The sequence below is a fragment of the Podarcis vaucheri genome (genome assembly GCF_965113315.1).
Source record: "Podarcis vaucheri genome assembly, chromosome: 7".
NCBI classification, from domain to species: Eukaryota; Metazoa; Chordata; class Lepidosauria; order Squamata; family Lacertidae; genus Podarcis; species Podarcis vaucheri.
Window position 1 is genome coordinate 87,186,738 of NC_138765.1, and position 13,812 is coordinate 87,200,549.

The 13,812-nt window shown below is 51.1% G+C and overlaps 1 protein-coding gene across 1 annotated transcript; it reads right to left on the reverse strand.

The window, feature by feature from the left end:
- Positions 1 to 539: 539 nt before the first annotated feature.
- On the reverse strand, positions 540 to 13,617 carry TSR1 (TSR1 ribosome maturation factor). The gene is made up of 15 exons (XM_082229976.1): positions 13,460 to 13,617; positions 12,495 to 12,598; positions 11,975 to 12,191; positions 11,758 to 11,892; positions 10,076 to 10,497; positions 9,770 to 9,929; positions 9,044 to 9,210; positions 7,913 to 8,115; positions 7,548 to 7,710; positions 4,962 to 5,072; positions 4,041 to 4,173; positions 2,819 to 2,935; positions 1,746 to 1,886; positions 938 to 1,012; positions 540 to 812 (listed from the first exon to the last, which is right to left on the reverse strand). Exons 1-15 carry the CDS (start codon positions 13,569 to 13,571, stop codon positions 634 to 636), a joined length of 2,439 nt encoding a protein of 812 aa, XP_082086102.1. The 5' UTR covers positions 13,572 to 13,617; the 3' UTR covers positions 540 to 633.
- Between the last annotated feature and the right edge of the window lie 195 nt (positions 13,618 to 13,812).

Sequence of the window (13,812 nt, forward strand, 5' to 3'; positions counted from 1 at the left end):
ATCATCTGCAACCATATTGTTTGTTAGTTCAGAGCCCTTGATAAAGGTACTCGTTTTAGAGAAGCAGTGACTCCAGCCCCCAAGATGACATGGTGATAGAGAACTCCCCACTCTGCCAAGGTTGAGAGTCGAGTTTAAGAGCTAAACTTCAGATCCAGATTTCTGAAGGAACAAAGACGCCTCCTCCCTACCCCCCTCCTTGCAAGGGCTCAGACAAGCATTTCTCGTCGCCCCTCCTTGCCTGGGCTTCTGTTGGCTACTAAGTCTTCAGTGTGCTGCAGCAACTGGTGTTTCTTCCCCTGGGTGGCAATTTTAACACTTTTGAATTTCTAGGGCATGAAAACTCTTCCTATTCTTAACTGTTTGTGTCATGCCCTAGGATGAAGGTCAAGCTGGAAATACATTTAATAAATAAACCCAAACTACCCCTTCTTTGGAGGAATTGGCCACTGACAGCTCACTTTTTCTGGGGCATCATATTGACCAAGACTGCTGGGCCAATAAAGACACACGTAAATAAACAATTCAGAGGCCAAGGCTTGTCTTGGAAATAGTATTTTCCTCCAAAAATAAATAGGATACAAATGAACATAGGCGAAGTGCAAAGTTAGACAAAACGGTCCCCTGCAGCTGCTAGTCCATTTCCTCTTCCTCCTGGCCAGGCAGGAGGCTGCTCAAACTGTCCCGCGGTGGCTCTGGCACGTGGGGATCGTATGTCCATCTGGGAAAGACCCGCTTGTAGAGGGTCATCAGCACTGTGTCCTGGGACTTCAGCTGCCCATCAAACTGACATTTCATGTGGCCATGGGTACCTGCCAGCAGAGAAGAGAGGGGGAGGCAGCAGTTTAAAACACAGTTCAGAGAGAGAGATCTGCTGGCATGCTCATCATAAGCTAAGCACCCCCATCCCCTTCAAGAGCTGGGCCTGCATACTTACCCAGAGGCTCCTTGATGTGCCCCCGGCGCCCCCACTTGGTCCGGAGCTCCACTGGCTTGAACCACAATACATCCTCTGTCGGATATGAGAGAAAACAAAGAGTAGGTGGAACTCAGCTGCTGCCCACTGGTGCACATTCCAAAATGAAATTCCCCAGGCCTTGCTTTCATTGACAGGGTGCTCTGGAATACAGTGGGGTGGAGGGTGTCCATAGGATAGCACTGAGCTAGGAGAATCTCTCTCTGGCTCAATATTCAGGCACTGCATTTCCAGGGGGAAATGAGTGTAGATTATTATATTTATTTACATCCCACCTTTTCCCTGGACTGAGACATGAGGGAGCTGACCCACATTAAAACAACACAGGTAAAACACAAAAAGCTAAAAAGCAATTGAGCTTTATTAGAATTGAAACTATATAAAACAAATCTATTAAGATACAAATAATAAAAACAGCACGGCACTATTAGGGAACTGACTGCTTTTTAAGGAAAGAGCTCCAAGACCTGTTGGACTAAAACAGTCTTCACTTGCCAGCAGAAGGACGAGAAAGGGATCCAGTCTAGCTTCCCTAGGGCCCTCCAGAGTCTCGGAGCAGCCACCGAGAAAAGGGCCTTCCCCGAAGATCTGAGTCTGGGTTATTCCACAGCAGCTAGCTTGCCATCCCATAGACAAACCCACCAGACTGGCAGCATGTGGACAGGCAAGGCCTGTGCTGCCTTGCAGACCCAAGTCTAGGGCATTTCCCCTCTGCTCCCTAACAAGCAGCAGCTCTGCCAGACACTCTTCCCTCTGGGTCCCACCATACCTCTGTTGAAGAACATGTAGCGCACAACTGCCATCTTGCTGAGGATCTTGAATGGGTGGCCACTGAGCACCACCCGCTTGATCACCAGCCGGTCAGGGTCGACACTGAGCAGGGAGCCTGTGGCCAGGAGGCTGTGAGCTCCTGCAGAGAAACACAACTATCAAGCGTGCTGCTGGATGGGCAACAGCGCTCAGTTCTAGGAGCCAGCTCACCACAGCCTGTGCAATAAATGCAGGCTTCACCCAGCCAACAAAACAGTAGTAGCATTGCACCATTTTTCAAGTGGGAAAAGATATCAATAGTAACCAGCTGGCATCTATGGCAAGGGGCTGGAAATGCTCTTGGCTCAAAGCCAAAGTCGTCAATCCTTTTCTGCTACCCATGCTAAAAAAAGGAAAGGAAAAGGAACACCCACCCACACATCACAGTGACCATTCAACAGCACCAACACAAATATTTAAAAACTGCAGCAGTGCCACCAGTAAATAAGACAGGGTAGTTCAAAGAGACAGCTGTTCTCAACAAGCCAAGTAGATTCCAAGTTGCTGTCAAAACAGCAGTTCCTAAACTTTTTCAGGGCCACTGCCCGTTTGTTCCATAAACTCACCCCCCCCCAGTGTCCCCAAAGCTACAAAAACTATTACTGCATGAACCAGTAAGGAAGACAGTAATACAATAAAATTCAAAACACATTTATTCAAAAAACCAATTCAAACTAATTGGTTCAATGAATTCAACAAAACCAAGGGAACTGATGCAGTGATACCAGCTTTTCAAAGTCTTGGGACACCTCTGCTGCCCCCACTCTGCCTCTTAGTGCCCCCCAGGGGGCGATACCTGCCCACTTTGGACACCACTGCTGTAGACAACCTTCCCCAGTCCATCACCTGCTGGCTGCTTCAGACTACGCCTCCCATCAGCCCCAGTCAGCACAACTGTAGTCCAAAGCATTGGGAGGGCGGCAGGCTGGAGCAGGCTGCTGCTCATGGGCAGGAACTGAGGCAGCAGCAGGAGAAGGCCCAGGGCTGACAACCCTCCTGCCCCAAAGGCCCTCCCCTTAATACCAAACTCACCATTGCTCTTCTGTCTGAAGAGCAGCACAGAAGCAGGTGGGAAAGTGATGGGGCCGTAGATGGTGGCGACCGTGGCGGTGTCTGCCCGCAGAAACTGCTCCAGCTTGTGCTTGTCAGCTGAGGGAAGGAAAGCACACCGTCAGCCCCTGCCCTGGAGCCACAGGAAGGTCTCTTTCACCAATCCTCAGCCCCTTTGTGGAATGACAAGGCTACAGAGCTCTGTCCAGGAAAGCTCCCAGGGACAGAATGGAAAGCTGTGGCTGCAGCCTCTGCCACTGAAGGACCAGCCTCACCTTGCTCCCCTTTTCCTGGGAGCATCAGGAAGGAGCTGCCTGGCACTCAGACCAGTCAAGCAAGTGCGTCTGTCTGGCTCAGGGCAAGTAGCTGTGTGATGTCCCAGGCAGCACTGAAGCCCAGGATGATGCAGCTAGAAAGGTAGCAGGGGCCTTCTGCATCCCAGCCTGAAGGTCCACCTGGTCTACCTTCCAGTGGTAGGTGGAGCAACAGAAGTGAGTCTTACCTTTGGCTTATCATTGGCTAGCAGGCTATATAGTATTCCAACCATGCAAACATCAGACACACACAAACACACTTCTTTGTCCAGGCAAACAATGTAGTGCAATTGCATCTCACACCCACTCCTTACTTGCAAAAAATGAATTACATGCACTCTGCTCTGGTGGCACCCTTCCAGGCAACAGCTGCAGTGGAGGAAGGAGAGAGACTAGGACAGAACAAAGGAGGCAGGCAGGCAGGGGAAGAAGAAATATTTTTCTCTGCTTGGCAGACAGATGGAGGTGCAAGCAGAAGATAAAGGCTGGAATGGATCTGCAGCAGCTGCCTGCCTCTTTGCTCCCTTCTGCAGCCAAGGGAGCAGCATTTAGTCACCTGACAAGTGGAGACACAGGGAAGTCCTCCACATGGGTCCCCCCCCCCCCATTGCCAGCCAGCAGCTTTTGGCTATGTGCAATTTTGTGTTCATTTGCTGCTCCTGGAACAGAAGCTTCATGTGAGATGCATTTGCACTATACATTCCAGATCACCCAAAGTATTCAACGACGGCACAACACAGGGCTGGGGCATCTGAAGACCCGCTACCCTGTTCCACATGTTCAGCATAGGACTTTCACCAAGACTTCTCTGGACACACACACTCACAGAACCAACTGCAGGGGCCCAAACAGGAAGCCTGGGGCACAGGAGGGGGAAAATGCACATTCACCTGAACTGTGCTGGGAGTAGAGCGGGGAGGCTCGGAAGCGGCGGAAGCCACAATGGACAATCACCTCCTCCTTAGACCGGACGGGCTCACTGTCACCCGGCTGGCGTCTCACCAGGAGGTTGAGCACAGACATCTGCAGAGAGCGCGGAGAAGAAAAGGAGAGGAAAAGAGGGAGCCTTAGGAATGGCCCAAACTCACACCCAAGACAGGCAAGAGAAGTCTCTGATCACCAAATGATTGTCAGGTGTCATAAGAACAGAACAAGATCCTGGCTGCAGGATCAGGCCAAAGGGGGCCCATCTGGTCCAGCATTCTGTTCTCACAGCGGCCACACGGCCCTAGGAAACCTGCAAGCAAGACAAGAGCACTTTCCCCTCCTGTGGTTTTCAGAAACTAGTATTCAGAAGCACTGCTGCCTCCAACTGGGGAGGCAGAGCAGACCCATTGTGGCTGGTAGCCATCAATAACCCTCTGCTTCATTAATTTGTCTAATCTTCTTTTAAAGCCATCCAGGTTAGTGACAAATCACTGTGGGAGGGAGTTCCACAGTTTAACTATGCGCTTCGTGTAGAAGGACTTTATTTCATCTGTCCTAAATCTTACATTCTGCTTCATTTACATTTACATTCTGCTTCATTTGGATGTTCACAAGTACTTGTGTTGAGGGGGGGAAACTTTTCTTTATCTACTTTCTCCATGTGATGCTAAATTTAACAAGCTTCTATCATGTCTCTTCTTACTTGCCTTTTCCTTAAACTAAAAAACCCCAGATGCTGCAACCTTTCCCCTTGATCATTTTGGTTGCCCTTCCAACATTAGACAGGTTCAGACACTGTGATGAAAAGCTGTCAGCTTAAGTGAAGGGGGCACAGCACAGCTGGGTGTGGCCAGAACCCCCAAATTGCTCCCCTCCCCATTCACCTTTTGTTCGTAAGGAAGCAGCGTGAAGAGCAACAGAGGCACCTGCTGCTGGAAACTCTCCATGACCGAGACGGGGACACTGCAGATGTGCAGCGTGACATAACAGCCGACCTGCGGAAAGGGAAGACAGAGGGTGAAAGAGCGAACCTGGCAGCGCCTGGAGCAAAGTAGGAAATGGTGGGTTCAGAAAGCAGGAAGGAGCAGAAACTCTACCCATCAGCAAACAGGTACCGGAGACCAGAAAAGGACTGTAAGCAATTTGGAAACACCAGCCTTTACCACGCTGGTCAACCAAGATGGCCATACGATGCTGATGCGAGCTGTCCTTCAAAGCATTTGAAGGGCACCAGATTGGCAAAGGCTGCCCCAGCCAACCAAATGCCAAGAGCTGGTTTAAATGTGCACAGACTCATTGCGTGTGAAACCCCAAGCAATGGATCAGGATGGGCAAGGCCCCACCACCCCCGCTTTCTCTAAAGCCGGGGTGGGCAGCCTAAGGCCCTCCAACCGTGGCTGGCCAACAGCTCCCATTCACCCTGCCTACTAGCTGCGGCTGACAGGAGCTACAAGCCCAGCAGCATCGGGGGCCATGGGCTCGCCACCCTGGGCCTAGTTTGCAAGCTCTGATGCAGTTTCACCTGAGGCAGTTTCACCCAAACTGAGAAATCTCAATAATAAGCTGAGGTCGCACATCAAGGGCTGCTAAATGAAGAAGTGTGCATGCACACGAAAACTCATACCAATAACAAACTTTGGTGGTTTCTAAGGTGCTACTGGATGGAATTTTATTTTGTTTCGACTATGGCAGACCAACACAACTACCTACCTGTGCCAAATGAAGCTCCAAGTTCCAAAGCCTACACTGATTATCCAGCTGAAGTTATGAACACACCCTACTGCCTTATGCAGAATCGAACCATTGGTTCAACTAGCCCAATACTCAGCAAACTGAAATTAGCAGGGGGACAAACAAGATGCCTTCACCCCAGTGTAGCTCCCCTTTATTACAAGACAACAACATAACCCCACACCCCGGACAGCATACAAATTGATATGGATACCGGTTTTTTCGCTCTATAAGACTCACTTTTTCCCTCCTAAAAAGTAAGGGGAAATGTGTGTGCATCTTATGGAGCAAATGCAGGCTGCGCAGCTATCCCAGAAGCCAGAACAGCAAGAGGGATTGCTGCACAGCGCTCCCTCTTGCTGTTCGAGCTTCTGGCTTAGCGCCTCAGTCCCTTCCCCCATCTCCCACAAAAGCCCCCAAGAGCTGCGCTCCCTTTAAAGAGCCGTGCTGAGCGTGTGTGCAGCTCTTGGGGGCTTTTCCCCGAGGAGGGAGAAGGGCAACCCATCAGTGACAGGCTGCCCTTCTCCCTCCTGGGGGAAAAGCCTACAAGCGCCGCACACACGTTGCGCCTGGGATGCATACAGGCTCTGCTCAGCGCTCCCTTTAAAGAATTTTTTTTTCTTGCATTCCCCCTCTAAAACCTAGGTGCGTCTTATGGTCAACGAAAAATATGGTAATTTGATCCAGCAACCCCACCCCCACTCACACACAAGCAAAACTCACTGCAAGCAGCTGAATGCAACCAACCAATTTCTCTCACCGCCAACAAAAACTAACAACTGAATAGATGAAGAACCTATCCACGTGACGCTGACACAAGACCCAACGCATGCACTATGCAAAAGACGGAAAAATCATTATCCCCTTCCTTCTCCCACCTCTCTCTCTCCCCATACCTTTCTCCCCCACTCACAATGTCTATGATAGAAATATCTCACACCAAATGTAACAGACCTGCAGATAGGAGTTTATGAACTAAAAAAAGAAACACGACCTTTTATGTATCTTTGTTATCCATGAAATCATTTCAATAAAAGCAATAGTAAAAAAAAACCTAGCCCATTATTGTGGACTAGCCTTCTTCAACCTGATGCCCCCCAGAGGTTTTGCACCATGGCTGCTATCAGACCCCGTCAGCTTCTGCATGAGGCTAGGGCTAAAGGGAATTGCAGTCCGAAACACCTGGCAGGCATCAGATGGGGGAGGCTGCTCTGGACTGTCCTGGAGGGAAGCCAGGAGCAAGGAAGGGGGGCTGAGGCTATGCCCCTGCCCAGAGGAAACTTTATTCAGGCCCATCTCTGGCTTCCAAGATTTCAGAAGACCAGGCGCCTTGCACTTTCCAGCTTCTCTTTGCAAACTTGCTCTCATGTTTGAAGGAAAACCCACAAGGTGCTCAAGCTTCTCAGTTCTGTCCTGAGTTGCTGCAGGTTCTACACAACCAAGGAATCGCAGGCCACTGGCAACCCCAGCTGATATGGCTTTTGCCCTCCACCGTGGCATGGACTAGCTCAAGCCACATGGAGCTCGTGCCCCTGCAGGCGCTTTTGGCTCGCTCTGGTTTTGCCCTGAGCTTGCTTCAGGGGAGGCTGGGTGCAAATGATCCCATGCCCACGGTCAGGCTGTCTCCCACACTTCTGCCCTCCAGCTCTGCAATTTTTTAACAGGACCGATGGGACCAAGGAGCCTTCAGGGTATATGGCAGAACCAGACCAGATCTGGAGCCTGGAGGAAAGGTCTACCTCAGCTCCACTGCTCTCCTCCTTCTCCAGCTGCCGGAAGACGTGTTTCCTCGTCCGGGAGAAATCCTGGAACTGGAAGATCCGGGCATAGTCCCTGGGCAGGTTCTCTTTGGGGTCCCATGGAGAGGTCCGGAAACTTTTTAGTCCTCTGTACTTTTGGAACCTGGAGACAACCAGAGGGAGTCAGTGCTCCAAGAGACCCGGCCTCCTGCCTGTTCCCAAAGCCCAGCCGAACATGAACCTGGGTATCAAGACCCGGCCTCGCTTTGGCAACTGGCCGCGATAAATGTAGCAAACCAGGGCAGACCTCGCCATCCCATTGCAGGCACTCCTACCTTTTCACCCTGCATGTATGAGGCTCTTACCGGATCCGGGCCGCCACATCTCGTGGTGTGTCCACCTCATCTGGAAACATCTCCTCCTGCCGCTCCTGCCTGTACTTCTCCAGAATTGCCTCGTTGTCCTCCATCTTCTCATCGTCCAGGAGGGTCATGTCTGGACCCTCCTCTTCCTCTGTGGCCTCTTCATCATCCTCATCCTCATCCTCCTCTTCACTGCCACTCCCATCCTAGCATACGAAAAAGCAACCCACGTGGGGTTGTGAGAGACAAGAGAGAAAGTGAGCAGCTGCAGTGGATCTTCAAGAGCCACAGGTGTCTGAAGAAAGAAACCTTTTAAAGGAAAAAGGCACCATGTCTAATTGGTATACTACTACTTGAAGAATGAAATGCAATGAAAAATAAAATAAAATACTAGGCTGGCAGTCAAGACAGACACTCATGGCTTGCCATCTCTCTTTGCTACGCTCTTACAACCATGTTCTTCTTTATGGATCACAGAAGATCCACAGCTGAGTGGAAGACGATCTGCCTTGCAAGCAACAGGTCCCAGATTCAATCCCTGATGGCATGTCCAGGTAGGGCTAGGAGAGCTCTGCCAGTCAGTGCAGACAATATCGAACAATATCGACCAATGGTCTGACTGCATATTGCGGCTTCCTATCCCCCTCCCCGAATTCTGACCTCTCAGTGCTACGCACCCACAATGCCGCTCTTCATTCCACCATCAGCAGGGGTCCACTTATCTATCTCACTACCAAAATATGTTCCTGGCTCTCAAGAGAAGATGCCAAGCAGGAGATGACTCCTTCTGCTGGGTCCCGCTAGCTCCAGGGTTCAAGCCTCTCTCCAGCAGTTTCCTACTTTCTTCCTAACACAAATCAAGTAAGAGATTCCCTTTGCCTCTCTACCCTACCCTTTGAACACATGCCAAAAGACTTTGACAGAATTGGCAGCAAGCACAGAGTCCAGCTAGTAAGCCAAGCCAACATTTTAGGGATCCTGCACATCAAGGTCCCCGCTTCTTGCACCCAGCTGTTCCTGAACAGTCCAGAATACCTACAATGAACCCATTCTCCCCCGCTCTCCTCCTTCCCCACTTGCCCACCAGATGTCCGGCGACACCTTCCTGCTGTGCACTAACCCCAATCCCATTACCTGGGAGATGGGCTCTTCCACCATATTCTCTTCCTTGTCTTCCTCCTCATCGTCCTCCTCACTGCCACTCTCCAATTCGTCATTGTTGTCCAGGATCCAGGCAGCCTGGTAGGCAGATGTGCCTTTGGGGACCCTCTTGGTCATCTTCTTCCTCTGTGCCAGGGACTCTGGAAGTGCAAGCGCAGTTAGCCAGCGTCAGAGAGAGAGAGAGAGAGAGAGCTCACCGCTCCTCATCTGGCCAAACTGAAGCAGTTACAGCAAAGGCTGCTTTACAGCACCAGGAAAGTGAAGCTGAACTATTTAGAAGCACACACTGCTGGTGCTTTTACACACTACCGTTAAGAAGCGATAAAACGATTTGCAATGCCAAAAACTATAAACCTACATTTAAAAAGCTAGCTCAAGCTGCAATCTGTTTTTTTGTATATTGTTATTTAGACTTTCTGAATGTCTCAAATAATTCTTGATGATTTTTCTTAGTGATAATTCTATTGGGTTTACAAAAAAAATAAATCACCTTGAGGGTTTTTCTTTTTACAATCAAGCAGTGTATAATGTTAATTAAATATATAATTTAACAGGGAAGCAGCGTTTGAAGCCCAACCCAGACCATAATGAGCCTGAAAGAGAAGGAGAGCCTCAGCCCGGCCCACGTGCAAAGCGACATCCTTCAAGACAGCTGGTCTAAAGGAAGAGGCCGGTAGGATGGACAAAGCTCAGACTGACCCTTAGCCTCCTTCAGCTCCTCCTCGGTGGGCCAGGTCTGCTCTCCATCCATGGGGTCAGGGGTCACCTCTGACTGCAGAGACTCTTGCTTGCTGGCATCAGCCTTGCTGAGCACCTTCACGTCTTCCTCCATCTCCTCTTCTCTCCTGACAAGGTCATCCTAGAAACCAGGGGAGAGAAGTTCAAGCATGGCCACCTGGGGGCAAAGGAGATGCTTTCTCCCCCACCCCCACAAGCATTTGCTGCCTCCTCCTACCTTCCAGTTCCTGCCCCCCCCCACCCCACCAGCCAGGGAACAGAACCTACCTGGTCCCCCATGCTCCTTGGGTGTACTTTTGCAGTTCTGGAGTTTAGAGCAAAGGGCTCTGGGGAGGCATCCACCTGACTCATCTGGAAGTCCCCGTGTCCCACAATATGCACCAAGCTGTTCACGTTCAGGCTCCATCCCCTGACGTAGCCAGACACCTTCAGGGTCCCCACCAAGGTGCTGTCTGTGCTGGGCACGAAAGTGGCAGCAGTGGCCAGCAGGTGAGCCCGGCGGTCTCGGAAGGCCAGGTGCCGCTGCTTCTGGCTGGCCAGGTGCTGCAACAGCAGGGCGGACTCCTGCTCTGTGTCGAGGAGAAAGAGCCTGTCTTCAGGGAACCTCTTCTCGATGGCTTTGTTCAGCTTCTTGCGACAGTCAATCTGCTTCTTTAGCGGTTGGTCAGAAAGACCTTGAACAGCAAGGCCTGCAGGTGACAAACGGGAGAGAAGCATCAACGGCTGGGTAGGCTTTAATGTCTGCTTACAGGCAGCTGTGAAGTTCAGGGGACCCCCCAAGGCAGGGTGGACCAAATCCTCTAGATGCCAGCAAGGTATCCCTGAGATGAAGAGTCTCAGGTACCTTCATCTCAGGGTTGGGGGTTCAAGCCCCACATTCAGCAAAAAGTTTCCTGCATTGCAGGGGATTGGACCTGATAATCCTTGGGGTCCTTTCCAACTCTACAATTCTACAAACATAAGCAGCCTTGCAGCACTGACTGGAAGCCCACTGCCCATCCCTTCCATAAGTTGATATAAGTTCAACAACACAGGGTGAGGCATAGTGGATCAGATCCAAAATTTGTCTCATCTGCCATCCCATTTCCAATTCAGGCCAGCCAAATGTCTCTTGATAAACAGACACGACAGCCCTGCCCTGTTTGTGTACAATATCTGTGGCTTGGGGAGAGACTGTTAATGAACATGGTTGCTCAATTTAGCTCTCACAGGCAGCAGCTGCAAAAGATCTGTCCCTCTTTGTGAATTGGTTTAATCCCTTTTAATATGAGACCTGATGGGCAGCTCTCTCTGGCCTCTGCCACCAGCCACAGGATCAAGGGCCCCCTCCCCTGCCTCCCAGGAAGAACACCATGGCAAGGAGGAGATCAGTCTGGCCCCATCCATCAGCCAAAGGAACATGAGCTGCAAGCTTACACCCGCCTTCCCAGCCAGAAATAACACTTGGCTCTGACTGTCATTTGCCCCAAGGGAGAGGAAAGAACCTTCTGGCCCCACCCTTTGGCCAAAGAGAAAAGAGCCACAATCCACTGCTCAGACAAGAACATCAGCAAGGAAGGATCAGCATTGCCTAAACTGAATGTAAATGCTTGTAACTTAGCACTTCATTCTGACCTTGAAGGACTGTTTCCTGTCCCTTTTCCTGCCACTCCCTAAGTTTACATGTTGCATTTTTAGTTTATATGCCTGTTGGCATAGCCTGCCTGCCTGCCTCTAACTTGAGCCGCTTTGTCTGTAAATCAGGATAAAAAGAACAGTAAATCCCCCTGTGTCTTAACTGGAGGTTACCTGGCTCCCTCACACAGTCTATAATTCAGATGGTCTTCCTAGTTATGCAGTTTGGTCTCCCCACTTCAAACCCTGGCATCCGAACACTGTTCTACTAGTAGGGATTCGGTAAAGGAAGAGCCTCCTCCTGCTAGCACAGCAGCTTTCGACACTGTTCTCACCATAGCTGGGGAGGCCCTGTGCAAAGATGCAGGAAAGGCAGTAGTCTCCAGCGGCATCCCAGCCCTCGTGAGGATCCAGCACAAAAAGGAGGGTGTCTGCAACTTTGGCCAGGTCCAGCACAGCATGGAGGTTCCCTGGGTGATAAGAAAGGCACAGGTGAAGATGGAGGCTGGCATGTTGTAACGACAGTGTCTCAGTATGCTAAGATGCCCCTACCTGTGTCAGCGACCACAAAGCGCCACCGGAGTCTGGTTTGGTGGCACAGCAGGCCAAAACCTGGTGGCCCCATCTTGGTTTGGCACACGGTAGAAGCCGCACTGCTCTGAAACAGGCTCAAGGCTCTTGGGATAGCGACGCCAGCATGCAGCGGGACTACCACCACCAAGTGGGGTGGCCCATCCTTGCGACCCAAGTTCCGCTTTTCTTCCAACACCTGTGACCAAGAAAAAGCAAAAACAGGTCCTTTCATGGAGGAGAGGACTATTGATGGCCACTAAGCGCAACGACTATGCTCTGCCGTCAGAGGCAGCAATGCTGCTGAATGCCAGCTGCTGGAAACTGCAGGAGGGGAGAGGACACTTTTGTTTGAATCCTGCTTGCAGGTTTCCCACCGGCATCTGGAATAGATGGCCCCCTTTGGCCTGATCCAGCAGATGCCCTTCTTATGTTTTTCTCCCTCCCCTGTAGAAGCAGGAAGCGGCTTGCCCTCCACCCCACCAGCTTCTCACTGACTCACCATCTCCCTGCACTGCCGGCGGAGCTGCCAGGCCCGATGCTTGCGGTCCAATTTGGCCAAATTGCGGTGCCGCTGCTGGCTGAGTGTCTTAGCAGGGACCCGGCCTAAGGAAAGGGCAGAGAGAGAAGAAAAAAAGCTCTCAATGCGTACGGTGCTACGCTATACATAACAGAATTCAGAGGAAGACATGGAGTTAGGGAAACTGTTTAAATACTGTTCTTGAGCATATGCACCCACACTGCTGAGCCAAGCTTATCATTATGACTCATTGCCCACCAATCATTTTATTGGTTTATTTATTTATTTAATCAAATTTATATATTGCTTGATTGAATAAACCTCAAAGCAGTTAACAATATGAATAAAGCGAGATTTTTTTTCTGTAAAAACAATCAAAACGTTCCAAAAACAATTAAAAACAGCTATAAACTAAGAACACACCAGCATTCTAGATAACTGGGTATTTAAGCAAAAATGTTTTTAGCAGGTGCTGAAAAGAGTGCAGTGAAGGCGCCTGCCCGGTATCAATAGGCGGGGAGTTCCAAAGCTGCCACAGGGGAAGATCAATTTCTTACAGCTGCAGAAAGAAGCGCTATGTGGCACCTGTAATCCTGCCAATTCCGCTGATCGAAGTGGTTTCAAGAGGGCGTACATGTGGTAAAAGGGGGTCTCGCCGCTAAAGTTCTCTGGCACAGCCATCGGCAGCATCCAGGCTCTGCCTTCTCGGAAGAGCCCCCCCCCCCCCGAGGGACCAGCTGAAGCAGGAATAGGCAAACTCGGCCCTCCAGATGTTTTGGGACTACAACTCCCATCATCCCTAGCTAACAGGACCAGTGGTGAGGGATGGTGGGAATTGTAGTCTCGAATCATCTGGCGGGCCGAGTTTGCCTATGCCTGAGCTGAAGGATGCCATCGACTTCACGCAGGACAGGACTGCGTATACATGTACAGACGGGCCTCCTCACCTCCCTGCTTCTTCGCGCTGCTCCCGCTGTGCCTCCCGCTCTTGTGCGGCTTGTTCTGCTGCTTCAGGGCCCCGGCCCGGTGGGCCCCGCCGCCTCCGCTCTTCCTCGCCATGGCCACGCGCTCCCTTCGCCTGGGCGCCAGGCAGGAAGTGACGTGCCTACGCTTCCGCTAACACAAACCAAGACCCGCCCTCGGGCCGAGAATGGCCGCTCTCTGCTCCTGACCTCCTCCGGGGCTGTGGGCCGCTCTAGCCTTCCTCTCGAAGGGTCCCTCCGCTTTGCCAGTCGTACGGCTGCGAAAGGCTCCGCGCAGGCGCGTTGTGTTGTTGTGGGGGCCAGCCGGGATTATGGCG

Bases quoted from the DNA above. Each gene is read 5' to 3' on its own strand.
- TSR1 (XM_082229976.1), bottom strand. From the start codon at position 13,571: ATGGCGAGGAAGAGCGGAGGCGGCGGGGCCCACCGGGCCGGGGCCCTG. The intron at 7,711-7,912 runs GTAAGAGCCTCA...GGTTGTCTCCAG, and splicing joins GATGTGGCGGCCCGGATCCG to GTTCCAAAAGTACAGAGGAC. The intron at 813-937 runs GTAAGTATGCAG...CTCTGCTGGCAG, and splicing joins GCACATCAAGGAGCCTCTGG to GTACCCATGGCCACATGAAA.